Genomic DNA, 15,998 nt, shown 5'->3' on the forward strand with positions numbered 1-15,998 from the left:
CCCACTCTTCTCTTTTGTAAAGTACATCTGTACAGCAATATGATTTGCTAGCGCGAGGAGCTTCAAAGTGCGCTTAGACTAATGTATCCGAATACAAACAATTATTAATGTGACAATAGGAGCTACTGTTAAGATATGCCTTCCCTAGGAACAATTGTTTGTGTTGCAACAGGGACATTATTGAGTGATGCACCGGCAAATGGAGTCGAGCTTGTGATGTACTGTTGTGAACGTGTCTGCCGAAGTTGAACAATAAATTACGGCCCAGTTTGGTCTAAATAATACATTATGTAATCCGTGTTGGATATAGAACATAATTTAACAATTAACGATGTTTACTCTTTCAAACATCATATGTGTGTACATGTACGTAACGATCAGGAACACAGTACTATAATGGCCACAGTGACGTCTTCTCCATCGAACGCCATCTTGTCGCTTTTTGATCAGATCTCGCGAGAGAAACAACCAACCATCTCTTCTCATTATTATTATTTTTCTTCTTACTGTCAGTAAAGGTTCATAGCGCCGCCCACTGTACTGTAGAATGTAGCGTGGGCCATAGGGCATAACGAGGAAATCCCGTTAAGAACCTGTGGAGGGCAGCAATGCGCCTAACATGCTCTACTAGTCTGCTGGAAATAGAAAGAAGAAGAAAAACGAGGAAAAGGCAAAATGGCGTTTGACGGAGAATGGCTAAACGCGGGCATTATAGTCCTGTGTTTTTAATTGGTGTATACATGTACACATATATGCCGACTAAAAGATTAAACATTTTTAGTAATTGTTTGTTTTTGGATACATTAGTCTGAGCGTACGATGGCACGTCTCGTGCTAGCTTAGTTTGCTAGTTAGCGTAGCTTGTTAGCCGCTAACAAAGAGAGGCGGAAGTTCTCAACACATCGCTAAGCAGAGATCAAGTGTGAGTGTAAAGTGTTGTGATTGTGTGAACATGTGCGAAAGAACGATAGCAGAGTACGAGGAGGAACTTTGTCCAACAAAAGAAGAGAATGAGATGGACGCTGTTTTCAAGAAACATCAAATTGTGACACACAGAACAGGTTTGTTCACTTCTTACTCTCACATGTTTACTCATTTCATATTAACAGTATTCTTAAATACATTGTTTTAGGAAGGAATTTATTCTCATCTCCCAGTGTTTAACTCCTCAGTAAGGACAGTAGCTATTTGCTGTCATACAAGTTGGGAGAAGTTGATAGTTGACATTTTGACTCCTGCGCTCGGGATCTTTCTGTGTGGAGTTTGCATGTTCTCCCCGTGACTGCGTGGTTTCCCTCCGGGTACTCCGGCTTCCTCCCACTTCCAAAGACATGCACCTGGGGATAGGTTGATTGGCCACACTAAGTTGGCCCTAGTGTGTGAATGTGAGTGTGAATGTTGTCTGTCTATTTGTGTTGGCCCTTCGATGAGGTGGCGACTTGTCCAGGGTGTACTCCGCCTTCCGCCCGATTGTAGCTGAGATAGGCTCCAGCGACCCCGAAGGGAATAAGCGGTAGAAAATGGGTGGATGGATGGATGGCTCATTTGCACAATTGATTACAATGGTGTAGGAGAGAGGAATAATGTGGTGGGAGACATAAAATGTGAGTTAAAAAATGCATTCCAAGTCAGCAGGCGTAACCCCTGGTCTATCCCGGGTCTTGTAAAGATAAGATCGTGTTCCATACACAAATGTAATCGAGGACTCCTGGCTCAGTAAAAATTAAGTCAACACTAAAGATAATAATAATCAAAAATAAATTGTCAAATAGTCAATGATGACACCACAGGGGTTATCCGGGAGTGTGAGTGTGAATGTGTGTGTGAGAATGAGTGTGTGCGAGTGAGTGTAATTCCTGAGGTGGGTGGGAATAGGAGCATAAAGTTAATAATAAAGAGCGAGCGTTGACCAATGACCTTTCCTGGGTGCAATTCAAAGAAAATAGGTTCATTGTAATTGGATAAGAAAAAATGTTATTTAAATAATTATTTTAACATTATATGGGAGAAGTGACACAGTCCCAATATGTCACCTTGAAGCCTCCAGCCAGTTTTATAAATTGCATGTCAACCCAACCAGGATTCGAACCCAGCCCCCTTCAACCTGAGTCAACAGTCGTAACCACTGGGCTACCCTGGGTCTTGTGGAGAGAATTTCTTTTTTCATACACAAATGTAATCGAGGACTCCTGGCTCCGTAAAGTATGATGAGGTAGAACAAAATACCATCAACCAGAGTGGGGTTTGACCCCAGTACCTTTCATTGTTAAGGCGGCCCTAACAACAAAACGCTGCGGGACACCCTGATTTACATCACACTCTGTACACCAAGGCAGAAACAGCGGCAGCTTTGCACAGAGTCATTTTAGTGGCTGGGACAAAAATAAGTATTTTCTTGTTTTTTCTTGTTTTTTAGCTACACATTTGAACACAACCCACAAAAGAACACAAATAATCTCATAGTGTTAACAGTGTCAATCAAAAACTTTTTATATTCTCTAATAATCTTATTTACCCAACAGACATCCAGCAGCCCCCCCACATTAAAGAGGAAGATCTACATCCCCTTTTTTTAAAAGAGGAGTATGCAGAGCCATCCCACATTAAAGAGGAAGAGAAGGAAGTGTGGATCACTCGGGAGGAAGAGTGTCTCCTTGGGCAGGAGGAGGCTGATCTCACCAAGTTCCCACTGACTATTGTCTCTGTGAAGACTGAAGACCATGAAGACAAACCACCTGAGTCCTCACAGCTTCATCACAGTCCAAGTAAGAACAACATCCACATATCAGTTTATTCTCAGGTCATTCAATCCATCACAATTGGACTGTTCAGTTTGTCTTAGAAGACATTTGGCCTCTCATCCAAGTAGGCTTCATCACTTCGTTCTCACAGAATTAAAGTCTTAAATCTAATCATTTCAATTTAAGACCTTGGAATGTCTTAAGTTCTATCACAATCTTGTAAAAAATCTTAAGTACGTCCTTGAAATATCCCAAAAATAATAATAACAATATTTTTATCTAAAATAAATACATCAACTAATTATCTGTATAGCCCGGTCAGAATTTCTGGAGCAGGACGAGTGTGATGTGCTGTGTATGTTACAGCAAAGTTTAGCTAGTAGGACATCTTAGGAAAGCCCACAGCAAAGCAGTTATTTGTGTAAGATGGCATGTGCAAGTTCAACCATTTGTGGCTGTAGAACAAATCATTTAATGCGTGGTTGAAGCCAGTGAACAGAAACGTAGAACATTTTTTCACCAACGTCACAACTCAAGCCATCGTAAAGGACAGCGTTTGTAAACAATGTGGTGAAAGGAAGTGTAAAGATGATGAAAAGGTCAAAAATCCAGGACAAGTCTGTGTCAAATGATGGTAAAACACCTGCACATTTTACATTATACCTGATATCGCTAATGTAGATATTTGTATCGATCCGCCCACCTTTGTTGTTTACATTCAAGAACTGTAGTTTGCGGTTAACATAGTTAGGGTTAGTGTAGCATGTTTAGCTATTCCTTTTCCTGTAGTACTTGTGTAAGGGCAAACCTAATATTTAAGTAATCTCTTGTCTAAAACCACACTTTGAGTCTAAAGGTTTGTGTGTGCGGCATTGTCTTCAATACATTGGAATGTTTTTGTCCTAAGGTATGAAACATTTATGGCCTATCCTATGCATCTTTAGGGCCCTTACGGGATGTCTCCAAACGCCCACTCTCTCCAAGGACAAAGAATGGTGTGATGTTGGTTGATCACTAAATTATGTTTTCAGTCAAATGTTATCCTCTAAATAGGTTTATTTTATGATTGATGTTGTTAACGGGCTTGCCCAATGCTTAACCAAAACTAGTATCACAAATTAGATAGAATGTGTTTTGCTCCTTCCTCCTACCCCATCCCAGGATGGGTTATTTCACCCAGGCCTCTCACCTACCTCCTCGCTACTTTTTGAAAGCATATAAGATTTGAAATTTTTTTTTTACCTCTGTCTCTTTTTCTCCTTTCTGCAGTAGCAAAAGCCCTTTCTCTTTTGTAATCTGAAGGTTTTTGAGCACTCAAATAGTCAAAAGTTAGTAAATACTAATAATAAATACTTAGTTTTCCTCTGGACAATTTTTATGTTGGATATGAAAAATTCCAGAACAATTGTAAGAAACCTAGTTTATTTGTTGCCATGGAGATGAGAATTGCTGACTTAGGCCATGTCCACACATACACGGAGATTTTCAAAAACCCATATTTGGTGTTAAAACGATCTCCATCCACACAAGTGTAGTTTCAAAACTCTATGTCTACACACAAACGCATACACCTGCTCTCTTGCACAATTTTTCCAATCAGAAGCCTGAAAAAAGCAGCAATAGCTGACTTAGATGCATTACACCTCCTATTATGTTTATTTTGATAAAATTTAGACGTACAATGGCATGTACATTATTTTTAAAACTCATAGGACTCTAACGTGTTTAGCAACATGGTGATATATTACATGTGCAGTGAAGTGTACATTATTTCTAAAATCAGCACGCACTAACGAGCGAAGGAAACCCCTTTGCATGTTTAAGTGCCTATATAAAGTGCACGGACGTTTGTGTGCCGCTGCAAAACTGTCTTGGAATTATGAAGCATATAATCATCCATATAGTGATATATTACATGTGCAATGAAATGTGCATTGTCAACATCAGCACACACTAGCAAGGAAGATCCCGCATCATGTTTTTTTTAGTTGCTTGGTCGCTATTTAAGCTCGTGCACAGTCGCGCCCGGATCCATTTACACAAATGGAAGCAAGACACACAAGTTAACTTCATGATTTGTCTTTTAATAAGTACTAAAAACATAACATAATGTTGCACATTTCTTATCACACAGAGCAAAAAGTCTTGGGTCAAAGTTGTCCCATCAGGTGGAGGTTCGACAGCGATCATATCCAAAACAGCTGAATGTCATTCATGCAGGCGGGAGTGTCGCAAAGCCCATTTTGATGTGTCTTTTTTAAAAAATAATGTTGAGTGAAAATAGCAGCATGTTTACATTCAAACATACAATAAATCCTCTTATAGTGTGTTTAAAGCCAACAAGGCAGTGTTGTTGAGCTTTGGAAATGACAGCGCACAACCGTGACGTCATCACAGGTCTCCGTTTGTGCCGCATACAAGCATACGCTAAGCGGAGAGTTTTGTAACTCTACACATTGGCCAGCATTTGCAAAAGTCTGCATTTTTAAAGACAAAAATATGCATCTGCGTGTGTACAAGAGGCCAAAAAGCAGAGATAAGTATGAGTTTATTAAGTATCCGTGTTCGTGTGGACATGGCCTTAGAAGTGTGTTTGCACTGTGGAGGAACATTGGCCGCTAGCGAGGATGCTACATTGAGTCGAGGGTGCATTCGTTACAAAAAAGATCAGTTAGATTAATACACAATTTTGAATATAGAGAACATACAAACCGTTTATTTATTAAATCACAAATATTGAAATTCAACGATTTGGTGCATTTGCAAACAGCTAAAATTATGTATAAAGCAAACTATAACCTGCTACCCAAGAATGTACAACAATTCTTCTCAACAAAAGAGGAGAAATCTAACCTTAGAGGAGCATCTAATTTAAAACATGTGTATGCACGTACAACACTTAAAACCTTTAGCATGTCAGTATGTGGAATTAAATTATGGAAAGGATTAACCAAAGAAATCAAACAAAGCACCAATATGATTCAGTTTAAGAGACTGTTCAAACTACAAGTGTTCACAAAGTACACAGAACAAGAATTATGACGAACATCTTGAACCCTTTTTTTTCTTTTTTTTTCTTTTGAGATAAAGATTATTTATGTATTTAATATTGGTTTACATACTATGTGTGTATTATTCATTTATTATTTATTTATTCACTGTGCTGTTGCAGAGAACAAGGAAATTAGATAAAATTGCTATGGTATGAAAAGGGGTAGGATTAAATAAGCTCTGCTTCTTCCTACTCCTTTTCGGATGTACTGTAATAAAACAACTGGAAATACTATATATGATGCATTACATTGTACCGTATGCATGTTCGAAATAAACTGAAACTGAACTGAACTGAACATTCAGTTCATTTACATTCTTGATAATACCAGTATTATTTTATGTGCCTGAAACAGTTCGTTTTTATTCATAAATGAATGACATAAGTCTATATTATGTTATTCCCAGCTAAGCACAAGCTAATTGTGACTGGCAATACAAAGTATCAATATCAGCATTGGTATGACCAATACTGCCCCAGTAACTACTTGGTATTGGATCCAAACCCAAATTTGTAGTATCGCCCAAAACCGATGTAAAGTATCCAAACTACAGAAGAATAAGTCATTATTACCTTTGAACAGAAGTGTAAATAGAACATATTAAAACAGAAAGTAAGATGATATTAACAGTAAATAAACAAGTAGATTAATACAAGTTTTGATTAAATAATACAACTGTAAATGGTGTATGTTGCCGCAAATGTCAGCAACTCATTTAGGAGCCTTTTTAACCTGTTTTAAAATGTTTCTAATATTGATTCTTTGTTGGATCTGTTTCTGTCTCTGAATCAACTCTGCAAGTTTGCCTTCCGAAGATAGGTATCGATCCAACAACGTTGTAAAAGGCAATGTATCGATTTTATGGATACTAGAAAAAGGAAAACATTGGATTTAAGAACGATAAGCTTCATATGAAGTTAAGCACTTTTAATGATAAGGACATTAAACATCACTCAAGTCAGCCTGCCCGTCTGTGGTGTCATTGTATTTTTCTAAATAAACCAATATTGTACCTAGAATTGCATCAGCAACATCAAATTATGATTCAAATTGAATCGTTGTTAAAATGAATCATTACACCCTGTAGCAGGGGCCGGCAACACAACATGTTGAAAGAGCCATATTGGACCTAAAATACGAAAAACAAATCTGTCTGGAGCCGCAAAAATTTAAAAGCCTTATGTAAGTGTTATAATGAAGGCAAAACAATTAAGTAAGTGTCTCAGAGGGTTAGATAATTCCTGGAAATTACTGGTGTGTGTGGTAAATTAGATGTGTGTGTCCAAGTTAAAGGAAAGGACAGGCTGTCTTCTTCTAATGGATTTATTACAATCTTTGCAAGCTGGGTAACGTTTGCTGTGGTCTGGAACATGATGGTAATGTTTGCTGTGGTCTGGAACAACATGGCTCACAACCAGAAATGCAGTCAATATTACATAAAGATAATGTGTCATGAGACATGCAAATATAAATTAAATACACAGAGGACACAAGTAAAGTACATTAAATGAGCTCAAATATACGTACAAACGAGGCATAATGATGCAATATGTACACACAGCTAGCCTAAATAGCATGTTAGCATGGAATATTAGCACTCCACGCAAGTCAATAAAATCATCAAAGCTCATATTTGTGCATTCACTCACAGCATAAAATGTTTGGTGGACAAAATGAGACAAAAAAGGAGAGGCATAAAACACGTCTTTCTGTGTGTCATGTCTGTTCACGTTTTTGTTTTGGTCATGCGTCATGTCTGTTCATGTTTTTGTTTTGGCCATGTGTTTGTTTTTTGGACTCTTTTTAGTTCCTGGTTGCACTTCCTTGTTTGGTTTGGTTTCCATGGTCACCCATTAGTTTTCACCTGTCTTGTCACGCACCTGTTTCATGTTTCGAGTCACGCACCTGTTTTCACTGATCACGTCACTATTTAAATCTGTCTGTTTCTGTTGTTCGTCCTGGCGTCCTCACACTATTCCGTCACTCTGCTTCATGTCGTGTCACAGTTCTTTACCAAGTAAGTTTTGTTCATTTATGCCACAGTTAGTGTTTTTGTTTTATTGTTCATAGTTTTTGTGCCCCACGTGCATGTCTTTTGTTTCTTAGTCAAGTTTGTATTTCCGCCTTTGTGCGCGCCATTTGTTCGCTTCCTTTTTTTTGTAGTTTATTAGTGTTAAAAAATAATAAATCATGTATTTAAATTCACGCCTTGCCCGCGCCAATTTTCCTTTGCCTTCCGGAGAAGCAAAACCCAAGAACCCAGTCGTGACGCCAGCAGAACAGTTTCTCCGCAAAAAAATTGGACAATTTTGACGAGGCAGCGTGGGAGGTCCTCCGCGCGATGGAGGAAGAGACGCTGCGTTATTCCTCCGGTAAGCGCAGAGACCTGATGTGGGGGCCAGATGGAAATCTGGTGCCATTGAGCTCCAGTTGGTCCGAGGACGGCGCTGCGTCACCGCAGTCCCTGAAGCGCCGCTCCAGACCAAGGACATCAGGGAAGGCGAGCGGACAGCATGCGGCGCTCCCGCAAGCTCCTCCCCCTCCGGGCGGAAACAAGCTGCAGCCAGCCTGGCTTCCCCAGGACGACGTCACGCCGCTGCCAGTGGGTGACGTCATGGATTGTTTTTCTCTGAACTCTTTTTCTTTTGATCACCCGCCCCCAGTTTTTCTTTTGATCACCCGCCCCCAGCAAAAGACTCCATGTCCATGATCAAGCATTATCAGGACATGTTTTTAAAAATTAGAACTTGTCAATCACAGTCACCCAGTGTTCATGCCCCGCCCCCCAGGACTCAAGCCACGCCCAAGTCTCAATTGTTTTTTTCACCCACAAAAGCCCAGGTGGGTGGGAAAGAAAGACTGTTTGGACAATTTAGAGGGGAGGATTTTGCCCCCCTCCTGACCTCCCTCCACCCACCCCAAAGGACGGTTCCAAACCGCAGGGAGCGCGTCTGGGATCCGCTCCTTGAGGGGGGGGCTAGGGCTGGGGACTGTTCAGGTGGAGTCGTTCTTCGGGCTGCCAAGCCACAGCCTCCAGCTCGGCCACCACCCCCTGAATTTCGTCACGCCAAGCCACAGCCACCAGCACGGCCGCCACCACCAGTCTTTCGACCGGCCAAGTCACAGCCTCCAGCTAGGCCACCTCCACCTGCACCACGCCAAGCTCCACCACGACAAGCTCCACGCCAAGCGCCGCCAGTCGCAGCTTCACGACGCCAAGTGCCGCCAGTCGCAGCTTCACGACGCCAAGTGCCGCCAGTTGCAGCTTCACGACGCCAAGTGCCGCCAGTTGCAGCTTCACGACGCCAAGTTCCGCCAGTTGCAGCTTCACGACGCCAAGTGCCGCCAGTCGTAGCTCCACAACGCCAAGTGCCGCCAGTCGCAGCTCCACGACGCCAAGTGCCGCCAGTCGCAGCTCCACGACGCCAAGTGCCGCCAGTCGCAGCTCCACGACGCCAAGTGCCGCCAGTTGCAGCTCCACGACGCCTAGTGCCGCCAATCGCAGCTCCACGACGCCTAGTGCCGCCAATCGCAGCTCCACGACGCCTAGTGCCGCCAGTCGCAGCTCCACGCCAAGACCAAGCACCCCCAAGCCAAGTCCAAGCACCGCCACACCAAGACCAAGTCCAAGCACCGCCACACCAAGACCAAGTCCAAGACCAACCACGCCAAGACCAAGTCCAAGACCAACCACACCAAGACCAAGTCCAAGACCAACCACACCAAGTCCAAGACCAACCATGCCAACACCAAGACCAAGTCCAAGACCAAGACCCAGACGCTCGCCAAGACCCTCGCCAAGACCAAGACCCTCCAAGCAGCCAAGACCCTCCAAGCGGCCAAGACCAAGCTTCGCCGCCCGAAGTGCCACGCCAAGCTTCGCCGCCTGCTTTGTCTGGTGCACCCGCACCTGCGTCATCTGCGGCTTCCACGCCTGCAATGACGACGACGCGCCTGCCTCCTCGTCTGCCACGGTTGTGGCCACTACCTGGTCGCCCGCCACGCCAAGTGTGCCCACCTCTTCGTCGGCCACGCATGTGGCCCTTCCCGGGTCGCCCACCTCGCCTGTGGCGGCGGCGTTCCACTCGCCGCCGCCACATGAGTATGCCTCGGTGGATTCGGGGCCACTTGGCCTGGCGACCCACCGCCATGTCCCCCCCCCGCCCTCCCATGACTCTTGATCCTGTTTTTTGGACATCTGGGATCTGTCCGTAAGGGGGGGGGGGGGGGGGGGTTTCTGTCATGTCTGTTCATGTTTTTGTTTTGGTCATGCGTCATGTCTGTTCATGTTTTTGTTTTGGCCATGTGTTTGTTTTTTGGACTCTTTTTAGTTCCTGGTTGCACTTCCTTGTTTGGTTTGGTTTTCATGGTCACCCATTAGTTTTCACCTGTCTTGTCACGCACCTGTTTCACGTTTCGAGTCACGCACCTGTTTTCACTGATCACGTCACTATTTAAATCTGTCTGTTTCTGTTGTTCGTCCTGGCGTCCTCACACTATTTCGTCACTCTGCTTCATGTCGTGTCACAGTTCTTTACCAAGTAAGTTTTGTTCATTTATGCCACAGTTAGTGTTTTTGTTTTATTGTTCATAGTTTTTGTGCCCCACGTGCATGTCTTTTGTTTCTTAGTCAAGTTTGTATTTCCGCCTTTGTGCGCGCCATTTGTTTGCTTCCTTTTTTTTGTAGTTTATTAGTGTTAAAAAATAATAAATCATGTATTTAAATTCACGCCTTGCCCGCGCCAATTTTCCTTTGCCTTCCGGAGAAGCAAAACCCAAGAACCCAGTCGTGACACTGTGGCAGCGACGGAGAATGTTGTACACGTAAACCAACTACGGTGAGTTCAAGGACCGCCAAAAATAGTAGGACAAAAACGGCGCTTGCCGAATACTATCATCAGTGAAGCATAAACTCAAACATATTAATTAGTGAGCTTTGTAACAATTAGGAAGGTTTGTGTCATGTTTGTCCTCCTACAGAAACATTATTAAAACAACAAATATATTTTTCTCTCATCTTTTTCCATTTTTTAAAAAGCTCCAGCGAGCCACTAGGGCGATGCTAAAGAGTCGTATGCGGCCCGAGAGCCGCGGGTTGCTGACCCCTGCCCTATAGTCTATGCAATTGTATGTGCGCAATATGTATTATTTATTGCAGATTTTTTGGTCCTTTGTTGTGCTTTACTTTGTAGAAATGGTGACGCTGAAGTGGCGTCAGCGCTGTGCTTTTTCAATGTATTGCCAACCACATAATTTCCCCATTGTGGGATGAATTAAGCCTATATTATCCTATCATATATTAAATGCCTACTGAAACCCACTACTACCGACCACGCAGTCTGATAGTTTATATATCAATGATGAAATCTTAACATTGCAACACATGCCAATACGGCCGGATTAACTTATAAAGTGCAATTTTAAGTTTCCCGCTAAACTTCCGGTTGAAAACGTCTATGTATGATGACGTATGCGCGTGACGTCAATCGTTGAAATGGAAGTATTCGGACACATTGTATCCAATACAAAAAGCTCTGTTTTCATCGCAAAATTCCACAGTATTCTGGACATCTGTGTTGGTGAATCTTTTGCAATTTGTTTAATGAACAATGAGGACTGCAAAGAAGAAAGCTGTAGGTGGGATCGGTGTATTAGCGGCTGGCTGCAGCAACACAACCAGGAGGACTTTGATTTGGATAGCAGACGCGCTATCCGACGCTAGCCGCCGACCGCATTGATGATCGGGTGAAGTCCTTCGTTGCTCCGTCGATCGCTGGAACGCAGGTGAGCACGGGTGTTGATGAGCAGATGAGGGCTGGCTGGCGTAGGTGGATAGCTAATGTTTTTAGCATAGCTCTGTGAGGTCCTGTTGCTAAGTTAGCTTCAATGGCGTCGTTAGCAACAGCATTGTTAAGCTTCGCCAGGCTGGAAAGCATTAACCGTGTAGTTACATGTCCATGGTTTAATAGTATTGTTGATTTTCTGTCTATCCTTCCAGTCAGGGATTTATTTCTTTAATTTCTATCTGCAGTTAAGCCCGATGCTATCACGTTAGCTCCGTAGCTAAAGTGCTTCGCCGATGTATTGTCGTGGAGATAAAAGTCACTGTGAATGTCCATTTCGCGTTCTCGACTCTCATTTTCAAGAGGATATAGTATCCGAGGTGGTTTAAAATACAAATCCGTGATCCACAATAGAAAAAGGAGAGAGTGTGGAATCCAATGAGCCAGCTTGTACCTAAGTTACGGTCAGAGCGAAAAAAGATGCGTCCTGCACTGCACTCTAGTCCTTCACTCTCACGTTCCTCATCCACAAATCTTTCATCCTGGCTGAAATTAATGGGGTAATCGTCGCTTTCTCGGTCCGAATCGCTGTCGCTGCTGGTGTAATTAATGGGGAAATGTGAGGAGCCTTTCAACCTGTGACGTCACGCTACTTCCGGTACAGGCAAAGCTTTTTTATCAGCGACCAAAAGTTGCAAACTTTATCGTCGATGTTCTCTACTAAATCCTTTCAGCAAAAATATGGCAATATCGCGAAATGATCAAGTATGACACATAGGATGGATCTGCTATCCCTGTTTAAATAAAAAAAAATCATTTCAGTAGGCCTTTAAATCATATATTGCAAAATGAATTATAGATCATATTGCTCATCCCTAGTTAAAAGTCCCCTCGCCCTGGCTTGTTCTTTTTTTCTTGTGAATAATTTTGTGAAGAATGGTGTGTTTGTCCCTCACGGAGATTTCGGGCCAGGGCATACAATAACTTGGTTTTCTTTGGTACATGTAAACCAGGGGTGTCCAAACTTTTTCCACTGAGGGCCGCACACGGAAAAATTAAAGCATGCGGGGGCCATTTTGATATTTTTAATTTTCAAACCATAACAAAATATATGGATTTTGTTAGTTTTTTACCTTTAGGGCTCCCGGGGACCATAAAGGGTCTAAGTCATTAAAATGTTAAAAACAAGTCAAATTATTATTTTTTTTAATTTATATAACGCTTACAGCAAATCTGTACAGTTTATCAACTTCAGGTTGATATAAAGTTTAAAAAAACAAAAAGGTTTTATGCCTTTTCTGTCAAAGACAACTTAGTTTTTTATAATAAAACTGAAATATGCAGTATTTCCCCCACTGCCCAAAACATTCAGAAAGCAATGTTTGATGTGAAGTAATTAGAGCCTTAAAAATATCAATAATGCAGGACACCATTGATTTTAATTCATTATTATTTTTGAGTAATCACAGTGAAAAGATAAATAAAATCCCTTTAAATATATTTGGGATCCAAAAGGTGCCCCACTCAGAAAGTGATACATTTTTATTAGTTTTTTTTTTACTTTCAACACTTAAGTTATGAGCTCAACTTCAGATATATCTGTCGATTTTACGTTTGAACTATTATTTTGTTTGTTTTATGCTCTTTTGTCAAATAAAATGTTGATGTTTTTGTATGGCAACCACACAATATATGCAATATTTCCCACATAAAACATTTTAAAGTGAAATATTTGAAATAATTGGAGCCTTGAATAGGTCAATAATTCATTATAACATTGATTTTTATTTTTTTTGGAGCAATGGCAAAAAAAAAAGAAAGAAAGATAGACAAAAGAAGAAAAAAAAGCCTGCATGGTAGCTTTGTGTCAACATTGCAACTTTTTCTAGTTAGATTTCACCTCATTCCACTTTTTTAAATGTTTTTTTAATTTTTGCAATAGCATTTCTAGAATGTGCGGCGGGCCGGTAAACAATTAGCTGCGGGCCGCAAATGGCCCCCCGGCCGCACTTTGGACACCCCTAATGTAAATGTACTGAAAGCCTCATGTGACTGAGCAAAGCTGGATTTTTCTAAATCATGTGTTTGTCTTCTTGTGTCCTGCAGATGTCTGTGAAGATCATCTTCTCCCTGAGCACCAGAAGTGGAGCTTCAGAATGGAGCAGGAGGAGCCACAGACCTCCCACATTAAGGAGGAAGACGAAGCGTCACAGACTCCTCTCGTTAAAAACGAAGAGGAAGACCCACGGACCCCCCATATCAAAGAGGAAGAGGAGGAAATCAGCATCAGTCAGGAGGGAGAGCATCTTAAATGGTTGGAGGAGTTCCCAGTGATTGGTGTGATTGTGAAGAGTGAAGATTATAAGGTCAAAGGTGAAAGTGAGGAGAAGAGAGAGGTGGAGCCTCCAAGCAGCAGCTCAATTCAACACATGACAACAGAAGCTGATGGAGACCACACTGAGGATGAAGACTCTAAAGCTGATAAGACGTGTCACACTGACAACACATGCTTAAAATGTTCTCACTGTGACAAAACTTTTCAACGCCCTGGTGATCTCAAAAGACACATGAGAATACACACTGGAGAAAAACCCTTTTCCTGCTCAGAATGCGGTAAAAGTTTTTTACGAAAATATGTGTTGAACGAACACATGCTGAGACACTCTGGAGAAAAGCCTTTTTCTTGTTCAACCTGCGGTAAAGATTTTATACAAAGTCACTATTTGAAAGCACACATGAGAATACACACCGGAGAAAAACCTAATACTTGTTCAATCTGTGGTAAAGGTTTTGTAAGAAGTTCCAATTTGAAAGCACACATGAGAACACACACTGGAGAAAAACCCTTTTCCTGCTCGTTATGTGGTAAAGATTTTGCTCACAAAAATTTGTTGAAAGAACACATGCAAATACACACTGGAGAAAAACCTTTTACCTGCTCAGCATGTGGTAAAGGTTTTGCACGGAAACATTTGTTGAAAGAACACATGCTGAGACACACTGGAGAAAAACCTATCACCTGTTCAATCTGTGGTAAAGGTTTTGTAAGACGTTCCCATTTGAAAGAACACATGAGAACACACACTGGAGAAAAACCCTTTTTCTGCTCGTTATGTGGTAAAGGTTTTGCTCACAAAAATGTGTTGAAAGAACACATGCAAATACACACCAAAGATAAACCTTTTTTCTGCTCAGAATGTGGTAAATGCTTTCCCCGAAATAAATTGTTGAAGGAACACTTGAGAACACACACTGGAGAAAAACCTTTTCCATGCTCAGCATGTGATAAAGGTTTTGTACGGAAACATTTGTTGAAAGAACACATGAGAATTCACACGGGAGAAAAACCTTTTTCCTGCTCAGTATGCGGTAAAAGCTTTGCCCGAAAGAAATTGATGAAGGAACACATGAGAACACACACTGGAGAAAAACCTTTTATCTGTTCAATCTGTGGTAAAAGTTTTGCACGTTCAAATATGTTCAAAGTACACATGAGAACACACACAGGTGAGAAAGTGTTGAGTTGCAGTGTGTGCGGTGAAAGATTCTCTTATAAGTACCAGTGTAAAAAACACACGTGTGCTGGTGAGAACAGCAGCAGCAAATGAAGTCAAAACTTTAACTTTGACGTTCTAACATTATCAGTACATTTAAAATGTGTGACATCATTGTTGTGTGAGTAACACTCTCCATGCATTCATTTTCCACCGCTTGTCCCTTTCGAACTTGTTAATATGCTTTTACCATTTATAATTGGATATTTTAGATTATTACTTCTTTCAGTCAAGTACATGGATTCATACACAGCATTGTGTACTTGTATTTAAAATTGTACAGAATAATTTAACTGTAAAGGTGACAGTAAACTGTACAAAACATATGTGACATACATTAAACATGTTATGTGTATATAGATATTCATAATTCACTTGTTTTATATATGTTTTTGAAATAATGAAGTGTTACATATTTTCAATTCTAATTGTAAATGATTGCATAGATTAACTCCTTTATTTTATAAACATATTTGTTTAACATTTTTAATGGTATTATTGAGTGAAAAGGACTGCATTTTATTTCCAGGGAGAGGTCTGAAATCACAGGATTTCGATGATGCACGTTCCATTTTGTTGTTTATCCTCAAAATAAAAATGACATCAAAAATCGGATTTCTTTATTCTATATCTATCAATGCAACGAGACATAATACATTACAATTGTAATGGAAGTTAAACTATCTTTTTTTATTTATTACGTTTTTAAATGTACAGCAGTGCAGTTAAGTGGTTCAGGTCATTCTTTCTAAGATGCTCTGCAGGGAAAATAAACATTTAATCCTGAACGCTCATGTATTTGTAGCCCAATTAGTCATTTTGATAGTGGGTTAAACAGACACTTGCAGCGTGTCTTGCTTTCATTTT

The 15,998-nt window shown here is 41.1% G+C and overlaps 1 protein-coding gene across 1 annotated transcript; it reads left to right on the forward strand.

The window, feature by feature from the left end:
- Positions 1-594: 594 nt before the first annotated feature.
- LOC133635801 (gastrula zinc finger protein XlCGF57.1-like) lies at positions 595-15,725 on the forward strand. Its single transcript, XM_062029106.1, has 3 exons — positions 595-1,061; positions 2,523-2,765; positions 13,684-15,725. The coding sequence occupies exons 1-3, from the start codon at positions 953-955 to the stop codon at positions 15,183-15,185; spliced, it is 1,854 nt and encodes a 617-aa protein (XP_061885090.1). The 5' UTR covers positions 595-952; the 3' UTR covers positions 15,186-15,725.
- The last annotated feature ends 273 nt before the right edge of the window (positions 15,726-15,998 follow it).

This window comes from Entelurus aequoreus, linkage group LG20, assembly GCF_033978785.1.
Source record: "Entelurus aequoreus isolate RoL-2023_Sb linkage group LG20, RoL_Eaeq_v1.1, whole genome shotgun sequence".
NCBI classification, from domain to species: domain Eukaryota; kingdom Metazoa; phylum Chordata; class Actinopteri; order Syngnathiformes; family Syngnathidae; genus Entelurus; species Entelurus aequoreus.